Below are 18,465 nucleotides of genomic sequence, written 5' to 3'. Positions count from 1 at the left end.
ATGTTCCAGTCTCTGTAATAGGATGTGATGGTCAATGGTGTCGAAAGCAGCACTAGGATCTAACAAGACAAGTACAGAGACAAGTCCTTTGTCTGATGCCATTAGAAGGTCATTTGTAATTTTCACCCTTCTGTCTCTGTGCTATGGTGCACTCTAAATCCTGACTGATAATCCTTGAATAAATGATTGTTCTGTAGAAAGTCACACAGCTGACTGGCAACTGCTTTCTCAAGTATTTTGGAGGTAAAGGGAAGGTTAGATATAGGTCTATAGTTGGCTAGGACCTCTGGATCGAGAGTGGGCTTTTTAAGAAGAGGTTTAATTACAGCTACTTTAAAGGACTGTGGTACATAGCCTGTTAGTAAAGACACATTGATCATATCCAGTAAAGAGGTGCTAACTAAAGGTAAAACTTCTGTAAGCAGTCTAGTTGGGATGGGGTCTAGGAGACAGGTAGATGATTTAGATGAAGAGATCAGTGAAGTCAGTTTGTGGAGGTCGATGGGAGAAAAGCAGTCTAAATATATTTCAGGTTGTACAGCTGTTTCTAAGGTTCCTAAGTTTGAGGATAAATTGGTACCAGTTGACGGTAGGAGGTGATTAATTTAGGCTCTAATAGTTATGATTTTATCATTAAAGAAACTCATGAAGTCACTACTACTGAGGGTTGTAGGAATACATGGCTCAATAGAGCTGTGACTCTCTGTCAGCCTGGCTACAGTGCTGAACAGAAACCTGGGGTTGTTCTTATTTTTCTCTATTAATGATGAGTAATGGGCTGCTCTGGCATCACGGAGAGCCTTCTTATATGTTTTAAGACTATCTTGCCAGACTAAATGAAATTCTTCCTGTTTGGTGGAACGCCATATCCTTTCCAGTTTCCTCGATGCTTGCTTTAATTTGCGTGTTTGAGGGTTATACCATGGAGCTGACTTCCTTTGTTAATAGTACATTAGTGTGAATAGTACGTTGGTGTGAATAGTATGTTATGAATAGTATGTTAGTGTGAATAGTACGTTAGTATGAATAGTATGTTATGAATAGTATGTTAGTGTGAATAGTACGTTAGTATGAATAGTATGTTATGAATAGTATGTTAGTGTGAATAGTACGTTAGTATGAATAGTATGTTATGAATAGTATGTTAGTGTGAATAGTACGTTAGTATGAATAGTATGTTATGAATAGTATTATGTTAGTGTGAATAGTACGTTAGTATGAATAGTACGTTATGAATAGTATGTTAGTGTGAATAGTAGGCCAGTACGCCCGGCCCTCACCCAGTCTGGCCCTCACCCAGCCTGGCCCTCACCCAGCCTGGCCCTCACCCATTCACACACACATATTCATACACTGATGGCAGAGGCTACTAAGGTGCCAACTTTGCCCATCAGGATTTAATCTAAATACTCATTCACACACCGATGGCTATGCCTCCGGGAGCAATTTGGGGTTAAGTGTCTTGCTCAAGGACACATCGACATGTGACCCGGAGCAGCCAGGGATCGAACCACCGACCTTCCGATTGGTGGACAACCTGCTCTACCCTCTGAGCCACAGCCGCCCCACATTAACACTATAACATTATAACACTATAACATTGTAACACTATAACAACATTATAACACTATAACACTATAACATTATAACACTATAACACTATAATAACACTAACATTATAACACTATAACACTATAACACTAACACTATAACATTATAACATTAACACTATAATAACACTATAATATTATAACACTATAATAACACTATAACATAACATTATAACACTATAACACTAACATTATAACATTAACACTATAACACTATAACATTATAACACTATAACACTATTATAACACTAACACTATAACACTAACATTATAACATTTAACACTATAACACTATAATAACACTATAACATTATAACACTATAACACTATAACACTATAACACTATAATAACACTATAACATTATAACACTAACACTATAACACTATAACACTATAACATTATAACACTATAACATTAACACTATAACACTATAATAACACTATAACATTATAACACTATAACACTATAACATTATAACAATAACACTATAACACTATAATAACACTATAACATTATAACACTATAACATTAGCACTAACACTGCAGGCTGATCTACTGTCTATAAAGAGCTGTCAGTCTCCAGCTCTGCTCTGGTCTGGATGCTTTCTGCTGCCACCTGCTGTGTCAGTAAAGAAACTGTCAGTAGACTCAAACACTGACATCATCAGATGGTGTCTGTTTGAACTACTCACATTTGTTTTTGTCCCACCTGCTCTCTTGTTCTCCAGATGTTCACTATCAACAAAGCTGACGGAGACAGCTGTGCTCTGTCAGAGTTCACCATCACCGGTTCTACCTACGCACCTGAGGGAGAAGTGTGAGTACTTAACAGCTGAATACACAACAGGCACATCTAGGTGAAAACTAAAAGATCTCATTGACTGACTTTAAATGTAGGATTGATTGATTGATTGATTGATTGATTTTATTTGATAGATTAAAATACAGTAAACAAATGTGCATTCAGTACTAAAATCGCAATAAAAGTCACATGACTTATTTCCATTGCGGATGTAAAGATGGGTATTTAAATGCACCAATAGGGAAAGTTCTTATTGTTATATGAACTGTACACACTCACGCTCACACTCACACACACACACACACACACACACACACACACACACACACACACACACACACAGGTTAATACGTTGTACTTGCCCTCAGGTACCAGGATGGTAAACCAGTGAAATCCTCCCAGTATGATGCCCTGGTTGAACTGGCTACCATCTGTGCCCTGTGTAATGACTCCTCTCTGGACTTCAACGAGGTCTGAACCCTGACTGTGTCTTACTTTACATGTCACACATGTGTAGAGTGTAATATTGGCCAATATGATTATTTTTGTGTATTTCCCAAGGACTTAATAGACAATAACACAAACTCACAGCGCTCCAGTACAAAGTGTAAATGTGAATGTGAAGTAGGACATGTTGGAAAAAATAGTCAAAAATATAACAAAAAAGGGATAGAAATAATGACAATTGTAGTTGATATATACTTCTACATATCTCCATCCATACCCATATACTCTGATACATACACCGGTATGCATCCAAATGTACAGCGACGTGTCGCTGAGGATTCGTCTGAGGTGTAGGCAATAGTACCGGACACATAAACGTTGGGTTTGAAACATTTTGGGAGGCCTTTTTGTAGAGTGTTATTAACAGATGTACGTTACTAAAACATATCATTTAAAGTGTGTGTTTGGGGGGACGTTGGTTTGCTTCATTAGTTTTAATCTGTGGGTTGGAGTAAAATGATCTCTATGGACAAACCTAAAATGCATCCAGTGGATTAACATGAATGTTTGTGATGTTCCAGGTGAAGGGTGTGTACGAGAAGGTCGGCGAGGCCACAGAGACGGCGCTGACCTGTCTGGTGGAGAAGATGAACGTGTTCGACACTGAAGTCCACAACCTGTCCAAGATTGACAGAGCTAACGCCTGCAACTCAGTGAGTGGCAGCCGCATGCTGTAGATTCCCAGTGCTCCCAGTGCTCCCACTCAGCAGCTTCTCCTCCTTTTGTCTGAGCAGGTGATCAAGCAGCTGATGAGGAAGGAGTTCACCCTGGAGTTCTCCAGAGACAGGAAGTCTATGTCTGTCTACTGCACCCCCAACAAGTCTCGTTCTTCTATGGGCAAGATGTTTGTCAAGGTAAACTGAGAGGAACCTATACGGAGGACACAACGGTCCATGGCTTTGCTTCTGATGGTCGTCTACCATGTTGTGAATCTTTTATTCCTCTGCTCTCCCCTACAGGGGGCCCCGGAGGGAGTTATTGACAGGTGCACTCACGTCAGAGTTGGCAACAGCAAAGTTCCCCTCAGCAAAGGTATCAAGGAAAAGATCATGTCTGTGATCCGGGAGTATGGGACAGGTCGTGATACCCTTAGGTGTCTGGCTCTGGCCACACGAGACAGCCCACCCAAAATGGAGGACATGATACTGTCCGACACTGCCAAATTCTCAGAGTACGAGGTGAGTTTTTTCATCTAATGTCTGGTACACTTGTTTGGCTGTTTTCATAAACTGTGGAGTATTCTTTTCAACATTGAGTCACGTCTTTGTCTCTGCATCCAGTCCGACCTGACCTTTGTCGGCTGTGTCGGCATGCTGGACCCTCCCAGACAGGAAGTGGCTGCCTCCATCAAGCTGTGCCGCCAGGCCGGCATCCGTGTCATCATGATCACCGGAGACAACAAGGGCACAGCTGTGGCTATCTGCCGCCGCATTGGCATCCTGAGCGAGGAGGATGATGTCGAGCGCATGGCCTTCACTGGACGAGAGTTTGATGAACTTTCACCCTATGATCAGGGAGAGGCTGTGACTCACGGTCGCTGTTTCGCCCGCGTCGAGCCTTCTCACAAGTCCAAGATTATTGAGTTCCTGCAAGGATTTGACGAGATCACTGCTATGGTATGAAGTCTGAAATGATTCTGATCGTTTTATTGGAAGTAGTCTGGAAGTGTTCTGTTTCTTGATTTTGGTTGTGAAGTTGGTCTTAATTCCACTCTGGTTAGCAATGAGAAGATAAAAACATGAAACCTGTGGGTATCCTCTCATCCTGTCATGTAAATAGTGTCAGTAATTCCTCTTGTGTAACACAGACCGGTGATGGTGTGAATGATGCCCCTGCCTTGAAGAAGGCAGAGATTGGTATCGCCATGGGCTCTGGCACTGCCGTGGCCAAGTCAGCCTCTGAGATGGTCCTCGCCGATGACAACTTTTCTTCCATCGTGGCTGCCGTTGAAGAAGGCAGAGCTATTTACAATAACATGAAGCAGTTCATCAGATACCTTATCTCCTCCAACGTGGGGGAGGTGGTCTGGTGAGTCTCCTAAGGAGCACATTATCATACATGGCTAATGGATGATTGGTATCCAACATGCAGCGTGTCAGTACGGCTGCTAAATGGACTCATTTGTCCCGATAGCATCTTCCTCACTGCGGCGCTGGGCTTCCCTGAGGCTCTAATCCCAGTCCAGCTGCTCTGGGTCAACCTGGTGACTGATGGCCTCCCTGCCACTGCCCTGGGCTTCAACCCCCCCGACCTGGACATCATGGAGAAGCCTCCTCGTAATGCTAAGGAGCCCCTCATCTCTGGTTGGCTCTTCTTCAGATACCTGGCCATTGGATGTAAGTTGATGATGGACAGGAATGTCAGTTTTTACATGGAGAATCTTTCATTTGCCTTGTTTGTTGTCTCTGGTCTCAGGCTACGTGGGTGCAGCCACAGTGGGAGCTGCTGCCTGGTGGTTTACTGTCTCTGAAGATGGACCTCAGATCACTCTGTACCAGCTGGTGAGTCTGCCTGTCCTTCATCTCGTCCTTCAGCTCTTCCTCTTCCTCCTCCTCACCCCCTGCCTTCCTCCCTGCAGAGCCACTTCCTCCAGTGCGCCCCAGACAACCCAGAGTTCGACGGCCTGGACTGCCACGTGTTTGAGTCGCCCTACCCGATGACCATGGCCCTGTCTGTGCTCGTCACCATTGAGATGTGCAATGCCCTCAACAGGTAAAGGAGTTCATCTCAGAAAGATCCATGCTCTCATCCAAAGATCATTTGCACTTGGAGAAGGAAGGGAAACTGTTGAAATGAATATTACCGTCTGTGTTCTCTCTTGTGTCCAGTCTGTCGGAGAACCAGTCTCTCCTGCGGATGCCTCCCTGGGAGAACATTTGGCTCCTGGGGGCCATCTGCCTGTCCATGTCCCTCCACTTCCTCATCCTCTATGTGGAGCCTCTGCCTGTGAGTTTCATTCACTGATGTCATTTAAAAACAGAAGGGAGAGATGAGCTGGCTGCCTGATGCTCCAGTTAGCGACTGCAGGACACTGGTTGAATGTCAGGAGTTATGTGCTTCCTCCCCCTAGTGGTTGTATGGCTTCATTACACACATGCAATGGAAACCTATGGGTTACCTTTTAAAGTAGAAAAGTGCATTCAGTAGAGTGTAGATATCCAGTAGGTGTGTCTGTAACGACCACCGCTGTAATGTTTGATGAATGAATACAAACCACAGTTGCCCCCCGTCTAGAACGCGAGCCAATCAGACGTGTTTTTCACTCGCACGTCTCACGCAACAGATACACTCTCAGTTTAATCTATGCAGTTGTCTTCATCGGCTCTGTGCAGCTAAACCATGGATGTATGAAGAGAACTGGATACAGCGTTGGAGGCGGTGAGAGCTGCTCAGTGGAGCATGAAGCAAAACAAGTTTGACTTCCGAGGGATAAAGTACCCGGATCATCCGGCGAGCTCCCTCATCCATTGGGCCCAGAGAGCAGGTGCAGTAGGGTTCCCTTTAACTCTGCCTCCCAGCCCTCGCTCCAGCCTCGGTCTGGGGCTCATTCACATGAACGGATGAAGGGAAATAACTCTGGATTCAGCTATTAGCGTGTTTTACAACTTTTAGGACCTGATGATTTAAAGGGACTCAATGTAAGAATCACAAATTGCTTGTTAACAGCGACACCTGTGGCCTTTAAGTTAACATCCTGTTGCTCGCGCTCGCGCTTGTGCTCGCTCTACATAGACATGAACGAGCATCGGTCAAAATAGTGAAGTGACACACATGTGACTGACAGCTAAAAGCACAATATCCCTCTATATTTCAGCTGCTTGGCAGTAATGTTAGCTGACCAAACGAAGGTCTCTCCATGAATCAATGCTGATCCTAGTGTTGGCTTTTCCTGCCTCAGCCTCCCGACCGCGGCCGGGGGGAACAGGGGAGACACCGGAGTTTTGGTCGGAGACGATAACGTTTCTCGCTGCGGAGCCCAGTCACTTCACAAGACACGGGAAACCTCTGTTGGTCTGGAGGATCTGCAGCAGTTATTTCTGCACAAACGTCCACTGAACATTCACTAGATATTCTCAGAGCTAAACTAACTTTTCTGCTCCGCTGCTTGCTCGTTTCAATGCCGCTCGTGCACCCACACTCCGACAACACTAGTTTTCCTCCAACGTCGGTCACATTCCACGGGCTACACTAGATAACTGCTGTTTTTGTGCTTCCTTGGAGTTGTGGTGGAGACTGGTCGTTTGTTTGCATTGGCGGACATTTCTTCACCTGAGCTGAAGAGAGAAAGCACACACGAGCAAGCATTACGTCGCATCCACTGGGACTCTGACCCTGTGGGTGTCCTTCCAGTCCTTTATACCTGTAAAAAGTAACATACGTAAGGGATAATGTACAGCTAACGGGTCACTGTTGTGAAAGAATCCCGACAGGGCGATGAGAGACGCAAAGCGCAGGGGTCTCTCATTGGCTACTTACTGAAGAAATCAATATTCTGACACAAAAACCAGTCCGACATCAGAATTGCGCCCATAGCAACGGTCTGCTATCCATAGCAACGGTCTGTTATACATAGCAACGGTCTGCTATACATAGCAACGGCCTGTGATTTAATTCAATTCCAATTCAATTCAATTTCAATTTCAATTCAATTTATTTTTATATGGCGTCAAATCACAACAGAAGTTATCTCAAGAGGCTTTATATATAGAGCAGGTCTTAGACCGTACACCATAGTTTAGAGACCCAATAAGATCCACCAAGCGCGCTGTGGCCAGGAAAAACTCCCCGTTTAGTGGGAAGAAACCTGGAGCAGAACCGGGCTCTGGGTGGGCGGCCATCTGTCGAAACCGGCTGGGGGGATAGATAGATAGAGAGATAGATATATAAACTGGAAAAAGAAAGTTCGGAAACTTGTGTTTGGTGGATTATTTCTCTGTTGTTACAATGCTAATTGGCATTGTATTTTACATGGTTGGAAAGCCTGTTTATTTACCTTCACAATGATGTCCAACTTGTAAGGATCATGCATCTGTGGGATGAGCAGCACAGCTGATTATGTGGGTAGCGCCCAAGAAAAATGTTCCAAAATGCTAATGGTAAACAGTCCATTTGTATTCTCCTGTTGGTGTTGACTCTTGTTTTGAGTTGTTTGGTGGATTGGATGATTGAGCTCTCTATCAGTAACAAGGAACAAACAAGACATATTTTACACTTTATTCATTTAATACACCGTCAGTAGCCTCAGTAGCGGTGGAAGATCCATACGCAGCCACAACAGCCTGACACCTCCTCCTCATGCTGGTCACCAACCTGGTCACACATTGCTGTGGGATGGCGTTCCATTCCTCAACCAGGATTCATTGCAGGTCAGCCAGCGTGGTTGTGTTGGTCACTCTAACACGTACAGCACGCCCAAGTTGATCCCACAAGTGTTGAATTGGGTTGAGGTCTGGACTCTTGGCAGGCCGTTCCATTCTCTCTACTCCCACATTGTGGAGGTAGTCTGTGATAACCCTGGCTCTGTGGGGGCGAGCGTTGTCATCTTGGAGGAGGAAGTTAGGTCCCAGATTGTGGAGATATGGGATCGCCACTGGCTGCAGAATCTCATCCCGATATCTCACTGCATTGAGATGGCCTTCAATGATGGCAAGCCTTGTTTTGCCAGTGAGGGAGATGCCGCCCCCACACCATGACACTGCCCCCACCAAAAGCTGTTACTCCATCGGTGCAACAATCACCAGAGCGTTCTCCGCGTCGTCTCCATACTTTGACCCTGCCATCCAACTTTGGCAGACAGAACCTGAACTCATCACTGAACATGACATTCCCCCACATGTTCAGGTTCCATTGTCTGTGTTGTCGACACCATCGCAAACGGGCCTGACGGTGAAGGGCAGTCATTGCAGGCTTCCTGGTAGCCTTATGAGAATACACTGTTTACCATTGGCAGAGCATTTTGGAACATTTTTCTTGGGCGCTCCCCACATAATCAGCTGTGCTGCTCATCCCACAAATGCATGGTCCTTACAAGTTGGACATCATTGTGAAGGTAAATAAACAGGCTTTCCAACGATGTAAAATACAATGACCATTAGCATTGTAACAACAGAGAAATAATCGACCAAAAACAAGTTTCCGAACTTTATTTTTCCAGTATATACTGTATATATATAGAGAGAGAGAAGCAACCACAATAATAGCAAAGCAGCTGTAATAACTAATACAAGTAGGACTAATAACAAAAATCAATAGCAGTGGATGTAAAAGAGTGATAATACAACTATCGGAATTGATGTCATTGGGTCGTCCTCAGACGGGCTTTCAAGCGGAGCTTCCAGCTATCTCAGTCCACCATACATCTGGCTAGCTCGCCAGCACTGTCCAGCATCTCTCCTCAGTACATCCATGTATGTTGGTTTGGGACGTCCCTGTGATCGATGCCCGTGCGTTGGTTCCCACAGCACCAGCATGCTTGCTGGGAGTTCTTGATGTCTTTGGCAGTGACCGAGAAGTCTCATTCTCCAGGCTGCCACTTTGTCACTAAGCCTTGGTAGTCCCTCGTTAGCCCTGGTAGTCCCTCGTACAGACGGAATTAATTAATGATGGTAGCAGTTGGTGACAAGCAGGCAGCAGACGCGGCAGCAGATGCAGCCACAATCCAGGTGACATCCAGCTGTCATAGGAAGTCCCCCGGCAGTCTAGGCCTATAGCAGCTTAACTAGGGGCTGGTCAAAGACAGCCCTAACTATAAGCGTTATCAAAGAGGAAAGTCTTTAGCCTACTCTTAAATGTGGAGAGGGTGTCTGCCTCCCAGACTTAAACTGGGAGCTGGTTCCACAGAAGAGGAGCTTGATAGCTGAAGGCTCTGGCTCCCATTCTACTTTTGGAGACTCTAGGAACCTCAAGTAACCCTGCATTCTGGGAGGGCAGTGCTCTAGTGGGGTAATAGGGTACTATAAGCTCTTTAAGATATGATGGGGCCTGACCGTTTAGCGCTTTGTAGGTGAGGAGGACGATTTTAAATTTTATTCTAGAGTAACTATATCATTAGATCATTTGTTTTGGAGGCGTTCAGGGCCAAGTACAATAACTTCAGTTTTGTCTGAGTTTAACATCAGGAAAATGCAGGTCATCCAGGTTTTTATGTCCTTAAGGCATGCTTGAAGTTTAGTTAACTGGTTTGTTTCGTCTGGCTTGATCGATAGATATAATTGGGTATCATCTGCATAACAATGAAAGTTTATGGAGTGTTTTCTAATAACATTGCCTAAGGGAAGCATATATCAGGTGAATAGAATTGGTCCAAGTACAGAACCCTATTGAACTCTGTGACTAACTTTGGCGTTCATGGAGGACTCATCGTTAACATGTACAAACTGAGATCGATCTGATAACTAGGACTTAAACCAACTTAGTGCAGTTCCTTTAATGCCAATTAAATGTTCCAGTCTCTATAATAGGATGTGATGGTCAATGGTGTCGAAAGCAGCACTAAGATCTAACAAGACAAGTACAGAGAGAAGTCCTTTGTCCGATGCAATTAGAAGGTCATTTGTAATTTTCACTAGTGCTGTCTCTGTGCTATGGTGCACTCTAAATCCTGACTGATAATCCTTGAATAAATGATTGTTCTGTAGAAAGTCACACAGCTGACTGGCAACTGCTTTCTCAAGGATTTTACAGAGAAAGGGAATGTTAGATATAGGTCTATAGTTGGCTAGAACCTCAGGATCAAGAGTGGGCTTTTTAAGAAGAGGTTTAATTACAGCTACTTTAAAGGACTGTGGTACATAGCCTGTTAGTAAAGACACATTGATCATATCCAGTAGACGGGTGCTAACTAAGGGTAAAACTTCTGTAAGCAGTCTAGTTGGGATGGGGTCTACGAGACAGGTAGATGGTTTAGATGAAGAGATCAGTGAAGTCAGTTTGTGGAGGTCGATGGGAGAAAAGCAGTCTAAACAAACCGGGGAAAAAAGTTCGGAAACTGGTGTTTGGTGGATTATTTCTCTGTTTTTACAATGCTAATTGGCATTGTATTTTACATCATTGGAAAGCCTGATAATATACCTTCACAATGATGTCCAACTTGTAAGGATCATGCATTTGTGGGATGAGCAGCACAGCTGATTATGTGGGGAGCGCATAGACATCTAGTGTACACACTTTTGTCTGATGGTGTATAGTCTAGTAATAAGAATTCAAAACTGATTAAATAATAGTCTGATAAAAGAGAGTTCTGTGGAAAAACAATTAAATGTTCAATTTCAACGCCATATGCCAGAACAAGGTCGAGGGTGTGGTTAAAACGGTGAGTGGGTTTATGCACATTCTGCGAGAAACCAATTGAATCTAATAAAGAGATAAACACAGTACTGAGGCTATCATTATCAACGTCCACATGAATATTAAAATCACCTACTATAATGACTTTATCTGTTTTCAGGACTAGGCTTGATAGAAACTCTGAGAATTCAGATAGAAATTCAGAATATGGGCCTGGAGCGCGGTACATTATAACAAAGAGAATTGGCTGTAGTGTTTTCCAGGTTGGGTGTGAAAGACTAAGAACAAGGCTTTCAAATGAGTTATAATTTAGTTTAGTTTTAGGGTTTATTAATAGGCTTGAGTCAAAGATGGCTGCAACTCCACCTCCTCGGCCGGTGTCTCGAGGAATGTGACTATTAATATGACTCGGGGAGTGGATTCGTTAAGGCTGACATATTCTTCATGACACAGCCAGGTTTCATTAGGACAAAATAAATCAATGTGATTATCTGACATTAAATCATTTACTAGTAGAGCTTTAGATGACAGAGATCTGATATTTAAGAGTCCACATTTAATTCTCCTGTTTTGTTGCTTTATTGCAGTGCTAGTGTTAGATTTTATTAGATTATTATGTTTAACTCCTTCTGTTTACTTTTGATTTAATTCATTTAGGTGGGGCAGACACAGTCTCAGTTAGATTTGGGGTTAAGTTATGGGTAACCCCAAACTCTAGTGGAAGCACAGAGAAGTGTGTAAGACTACAGCTCTGCATCCTGGAATGACCTCTGGTTTGTCATGGATTTGTTCCACTAACAATCTTGGTCAGATTTCTGGATAAGAGAGCCGCACCATCCAAAGTAGGATGAATGCCGTCTCTCCTAATCAGACCTTGGAGTCCCCTAGAAAGAATTCCAATTGTCAATGAAGCCCACATGGTTTGCTGGACACCAGCTCGACAGTCAGCTGTGGAATGACTTCATGTGGCTATACATGTCATCACTGGTCAGTTTGGGGAGGGGTCCAGAGAAAACTACGGAGTCCGATTAACGTAATCGGGTGTCATCACCGCCATGTGAATAACAATCTTACTGTATTTATGCTTATCCTTAGCCAGCAGTTTCAAAAAGGATACAATGTCGCCCGCTCTGGCCCCCGGGATGCAGTTAACTATGGTAGCTCTAGCCCCCGGGATGCAGTTAACTATGGCAGCTCTGGCCCCCGGGATGCAGTTAACTATGGTAGCCCTGGCCCCCGGGATGCAGTTAACTATGGTAGCCGTGGCCCCCGGGATGTAGTTAATTATGGTAGCCCTGGCCCACGGGATGCAGTTAACTATGGTAGCCCTGGCCCCGGGATGCAGTTAACTATGGTAGCCCTGGCCCCCGGGATGCAGTTAACTATGGTAGCCCTGGCCCCCGGGATGCAGTTAACTATGGTAGCCCTGACCCCCGGGATGCAGTTAACTATGGTAGCCCTGGCCCCCGGGATGCAGTTAGCTATGGTAGTCCTGGCCCCCGGGATGCAGTAATCTATGGTAGCCGTGGCCCCCGGGATGCAGTTAACTATGGTAGCCCTGGCCCCCGGGATGCAGTTAACTATGGTAGCTCTGGCCCCCGGGATGCAGTTAACTATGGTAGCTCTGTCCCCCAGGATGCAGTTAACTATGGCAGCTGGCTTCGCTAACTTCACGTTCCTCAAAATAGAGCTGCCAATAACCAGAGTTGGTTTCTCAGTGGGTGTGTTGCTGAATGGGGAGAATCTGTTAGAAACGTGGAGTGGTTGGTGGTGAACCGTGGGCTTCAGCTTACGACAATGCGTCCTTCGGGCATTCACCCAGCCTCCCGGCTGCTCGGGGGTTGCCGGGGGACGGCTAGCAGGAGCTACGCTTAGCCGGTCCGCACCGGCTAAGGGCTGGCTAACTACAGAAGCTAATGATAAAGTTTCCATTGTGCGGAACCGGGCTTCTAACTCACTAACCCTCGCCTCCAATTCAGCAAGTGCACTACACTTAATACATGTACCATTATCACTAAAGGAGGCAGAGGAATAACTAAACATGAGACACACAGAGCAGGGGAGAGCAGGAGAAGGAGAGAGAACAGGAGAGCAGAAGAGGGAGGAGAGGGAGAGAGAACAGGAGAGGGAGAGAGAGAAGCCATCGCTAAACGGCTAAGCTACTGCTATGCTACAGTACGATAGCCCGGCTAGCGTTAGCCGAGCTGAATATGTGCGGTTAAGTCTCTAAAAAGGAGCGAGTTATGAATCCTTAAGCAGAACTATTGTAGGTATAAATGTAGCGGGTAATTAGCCGCTGTAATGAAAAGTATATAACTATATTGCCCTGGATGTGCTAGAGCAGCTACAGAACACAGCAGCACACAGAAAGACAGGCAACCGGAAATGAGGCAATACGCTTACCGCAAGCACGTCACGTCGTATGATCAATTATGATTCATAGCAACGGTCTGTTATACAAAGCAACAGTCTGCTATATGTAGCAACGGTCTGTTAAACGTAGCAACGGCCTGTTATACGTAGCAACGGCCTGTTAAACATAGCAACGGCCTGTTATACGTAGCAACGGCCTGTTATACGTAGCAACGGTCTGCTATACAAAGCAACGGTCTGCTATAGGTAGCAACGGCCTGCTATAAGTAGCAACGGTCTGCTATAGAGAAACTACAGACCGCAGAATGCAGTGATTGAATCGAGTATTCAACACAGCCGTGTAATAAAGTACCTTTAAATAAGGACTATTAGAGTGTTCCTACTGGGGAGTTGATTCAGCTCAAAATAAATGATCCTCTGAGTTACAGACGTCTCTTTCCCAATCGAAGTCTATGGGAAAAGTATTTTTGGGCCCAATGGCATCACATGACGGACACGGAAGTTGTAGGACCGCCGTTTGGCCACTATGTAAAATTGCTTCCAAGCCTGCGCTCTTCCTGGGGGGTTGGGCTGAACTGCAGTTCACTGTGTAACACTTCATGTTGCCTGTTTAATGCTTCCTCTGAACAGAAACGGTCAGTCCTGCTGTTTGTTTAGTTACCTTAGCTCAACTTAACTGTTAGCTCTGTTAGCTGTTAACGGCTTACTGGCTCTCCTCCTACCGACATAAGACACGCTCCTTTGTTGTCGGTGCTCGGTTCAGTTCAAGAGAGGAACAGTTCCTAATCCCTAGCAGAAAGACTCCAAACTGAAGCAGTTGTTGATCACCTACCGGCCGGTTAAGATGAGCGAGGAGTCAGCCATCAATGACGCTATAAAAAAGTCAATAAAATATGTTTTCAAAAAGTGTGAATCACCACAACCACGAAAGGTGAGCATACAGTCGTAAAAGAGCACAAAAATATCAGGCTGATGGGTGACGAGAGATAAGCCGTGGACAGACGGACACAGAGATGCACACACTCGCGACTGAATACATAACCTCCTGGCGGAGATTATAAAACGAGAATACTTGGGTATCTTCCCAGTAGGGACACAGTCAGTCGTGGCCTGAGATGATGGACCGGGTCTTTGAGGAATAGTTGGAACTACACTTCTTTGCTTTGTTTCTGAGAGTTAGATGAGAAGATTGATTATGTACAAAGTACGAAGCACATTTCCCAAACTGTTCATTGAAGCACAAGGCCACCAGACGCCCCATACATTCACCTGCATGCTCCTGATGGTACTTGTGTGTAGACTGTGATGCTGGCGTGCAGGTTTACCTCCAGCTGGAGTTTCCTGTGCTGACACCACATGCACTCGGCGTCCTGTAAATTAGCTGTAATGTTACATGATGAATGTTGTCGTGCTCTCTCCCAGGTCATCTTCCAGATCACCCCTCTGGATACGACCCAGTGGATGATGGTGCTGAAGATCTCGCTGCCCGTCATCCTGCTGGACGAGCTGCTAAAGTTTCTGGCCAGGAACCACTTGGACTTTGGTAAACAGCTGGAGAAGCCGGCCAGCAGAGGCTGCTCTCTGTCTGCATGTGCCGAGGGCATCTCCTGGCCCTTCGTGGCCATTTCCCTGCCCCTGGTGCTGTGGATCTACAGCACCGACACTAACGTGTCCGCCATGTTGTGGCCCTGACTGACTCCAGTACACTACCCTCCCTGTGCACCAGTGTGAAGTGGACATTAACACACATCTAACAGTTACATTAACCCGGAACAACTTACAGTCAACACTCGTACCTGCTCTGACAGTCTGTCAGCTCTTTTCTATTTAGGACATTTTCACCGATGCATATTTTTGGGCGGGTGGGGGGGGCTGTTGTTTAGTCATATTTTAATGACTTAGTGTTTTATTTTACCATCACGCTTTTCTCTCTTTTGATGCCCTGTTTTGAACAGTTAGAGATGCCCACCGTGTCGGAGATGTGTGTTGAGCTGTACAGAGAATTTACACTATTTTATGATAATTCATATTTTGTAATTTTGGGGAGGGGCTGTGGGGACAAGAATGCTGGGTGTGAGGAGGATGTAATTCGAAGGACCGTATAGGACAATACTAATTTTGGGGCAAAGACTTGAACATGTTTGCCCTGGCATGAATCTCTGCAGTCATTTTTGAGCTCCATGCATCATGTCATTCATTATTTTCTGCATTAGGCAGAGCACAGCTACCTCAGTGCTGTTAATATGGTCTTTACTACCCATCTGTCTTAACAATAATTTCCTAGATTATCATTTGAAGTGTTGAGGTAAGCACCAATTTGTTTTGCAGTAGAGACAAAGCCCTCTCACACACACACACACACACGTTAATGTATCTGTGTGTGTGTGTGTGTGTGTGTATATATATATATATATATATATATAATTATTTTTTTTCTTTTCTCTGTTATTGGAGGAAAGCGAGGACACAGATATGTTACCAGTTTGATTCAGAGCAACTTTTGATAAAGCCTGTTGTTAAATTTGTTTACTTGAAGGAAACACATTTGTCTTGATTTTATTTTTTAAGTTTTTGATATTCAGTCTCAACTTTCAGTCTTAATTTTGCATCTTAATTACAGTTATCTTTATAATGTATGTATAATGTGCACATACTGTACTTGAATATGTAAAAAGGCACCAAGAAGCTTTTAGTCGTATCAACTGAGCACAACGTAGACGAGCGGTCACTGGAACAGTCTGTATATCTGTACATAGCTCCATTCATTTCCACTAGTTTACTAAAGCGTGGTCTTAGCCTTTCTGCATGCCTGCTCCAATAATCCCAGGCCAGTGAGTGCTTTGAGTTTTTAACTGTTGTTTCTTCCATTGCTTCCACCTGTTTACCTGCAGAGTGAGTACACTTTGACCTGCATGCCATCAGCGCTCACTCGTCTTCATGTGGCTGCACACGCAGCGTTGTTGTCCGTCGTTGCTCGTGTTAAAATGACAGCAATGACAGCTCCTCGTATTTTCATAGGACAAGCACGTTTTTAAAATAATATTTTAATGGTACAAGATGCCTTCAATGTCACCAAGTGCCAAGTACACACTGAGTAGAAATAGGAGCCTTTTGCATTATGAACTGGCACTGTTATTTTGGACTGTACACTGGCAACATGTTTTGGCAACTTGCAGTGACACTGACATTTAAGTGCCCCACACCATTACAGGACATGGTGGTGTTTTATTTATACATGTGTCTTTTTTTATTGCATTTGTCTTTTGAGATAATCTTCTGCTTGCCCATAGCATGGCCTCAATATATTGAAATAAGTGCTGATAAATTGAAGTGATTTGCTGCTCAGATGCTTTTCACTTTGTCTTGTGATTCTGGTGTCCACTGATTCCATTCTTCCTCTCTCTTTGTCTTTTTCTTTGCAGCAAAGGTCAAGTAAGCCCACCTCTACTCTAAATTCCTTGCAGAAACTTTGGTTTTGTTTTGTGTTGTGCATGTGTGTTTTGGGCAGCACATCTTACAAGAGCTGCATGTCAGTTAAATAATATGAAGACAGAGGTTCATGCAGTTCATACAGGACTTTTATAGAACGGCCATTAATAAATGTCTGATGAAAACTAGCCAATTCCATCTCATCAGTCTTCCCATCCTCCTGCATGAAGAGCCTTAGATTACAATTTTCATGCTATCTTTTTAGACAGAGATCTTAGTACTGTGTACAGTAAATTGTACAATATTCCATGGTGCATGTCTGCTGAATTAGCCATCTCTTTTACCAGACTAGTGGAATAGACAATGTATAGTATCGGTAAATAGAATAGACATTTGTCAGATAGTACTAATAATAAGCTCAAAAAACAGTCCATCTTTCCTAAGGAAATACTTTTATGGAATATTTAAAAACTAAACAGCCTTTTTTTGCTTTGCACTGAGATGTGCAACATGTTTGGAGCAGATTGTGCCATATCTGGGAAGGCGGACATGCAGCGATGCATAGGTTTTACCATGAAAACGGCAGGCAGTCCCTCCACTGGCTCTTTCTGCCAAACAAACTGCTGTACTGTATTTTCAGAGATGATTGTACGATGTATCACATGAACTTTGGTTTCAGGTAAATAAAACTGTCATACATAAAGTTTACTCACTGTTCTTCCTGGTGTCATTAACTAACGGTGTACTGTGTAACATCTGGCGGTGAGGTTGCAGATTATAACCTCTCCAGTGTGCCAAGCGTGTTGGAGAGCGACGGTGGTTGACAGCAGCTCTAGAGAGGGACATTCACGTCAGAGGAGAGTGTGTTATTTAGAGAGAGAGCGGCGGTGAATATTCAGAGGAACCAGTGATCTAGAGGATCAGAAGTTAGTTCATCTCTAGAATATCAGTGAATGTTCAGAGGAACCAGTGATCTTGTTAGGCGTGGCTAATTTAGTGAACCCAAGTGCAGAACACAGACTGAGGCAGGTAATAGATGCAATGAAATAATGAAATAACAAATGAAAAGTCATGCTGCGGCATGTCGAAATCATTAAAAAGTAATCTCAAAAACAAAAAAAAAGTCATTCCACTGCATGTCGAAAATCATTAAAATTCAATTCAATTCAATTCAATTTATTTTTGTATATCGTCAAATCACAACAGAAGTTATCTCAAGACGCTTTATATATAGAGCAGGTCTATGACCGTACACCATAGTTTAGAGACCCAACAGTATCCACCAAGCGCACTATGGCCAGGAAAAACTCCCCGATTACTGGGAAGAAACCTGGAGCAGAACCGGGCGCAGGGCGGGCGGCCATCTGCCGAGACCGGATGGGGGGATAGATAGATAGATAGATAGATAAATAGATCGAGATCGAGAGAGAGAGAGAGAGAGAGAAAAGCAGCCACAA

General features: G+C 44.2%; 1 protein-coding gene across 3 annotated transcripts in view; it reads left to right on the top strand.

The window, feature by feature from the left end:
* Window positions 1–17,716, top strand: part of LOC141768730 (sarcoplasmic/endoplasmic reticulum calcium ATPase 2-like) — a 50,730-nt gene extending 33,014 nt beyond the window's left edge. Inside the window, exons 9-21 of one of the 3 annotated variants that reach the window (XR_012594194.1) lie at window positions 2,340–2,428; window positions 2,782–2,884; window positions 3,442–3,573; window positions 3,655–3,774; window positions 3,880–4,098; window positions 4,201–4,536; window positions 4,728–4,948; window positions 5,054–5,256; window positions 5,336–5,421; window positions 5,499–5,632; window positions 5,749–5,866; window positions 15,002–16,471; window positions 17,002–17,716. Coding sequence is in view for 2 of the 3 variants with exons in the window: in XM_074637034.1 (XP_074493135.1) it covers window positions 2,340–2,428; window positions 2,782–2,884; window positions 3,442–3,573; window positions 3,655–3,774; window positions 3,880–4,098; window positions 4,201–4,536; window positions 4,728–4,948; window positions 5,054–5,256; window positions 5,336–5,421; window positions 5,499–5,632; window positions 5,749–5,866; window positions 15,002–15,271 (2,031 nt within the window). In the remaining variant the exon portion in view is untranslated. Of the gene's footprint in view, window positions 1–2,339; window positions 2,429–2,781; window positions 2,885–3,441; window positions 3,574–3,654; window positions 3,775–3,879; window positions 4,099–4,200; window positions 4,537–4,727; window positions 4,949–5,053; window positions 5,257–5,335; window positions 5,422–5,498; window positions 5,633–5,748; window positions 5,867–15,001 lie in introns of all 3 variants that reach the window. The other 2 variants (XM_074637036.1, XM_074637034.1) reach the window with 2 other exon arrangements.
* The last annotated feature ends 749 nt before the right edge of the window (window positions 17,717–18,465 follow it).

The sequence above is a fragment of the Sebastes fasciatus genome, chromosome 6 (genome assembly GCF_043250625.1).
Source record: "Sebastes fasciatus isolate fSebFas1 chromosome 6, fSebFas1.pri, whole genome shotgun sequence".
Lineage (NCBI taxonomy): Eukaryota > Metazoa > Chordata > Actinopteri > Perciformes > Sebastidae > Sebastes > Sebastes fasciatus.
The sequence above is the reverse complement of the archived record's forward strand: the minus strand, read 5'-3'. Positions and strand labels throughout refer to the sequence as shown.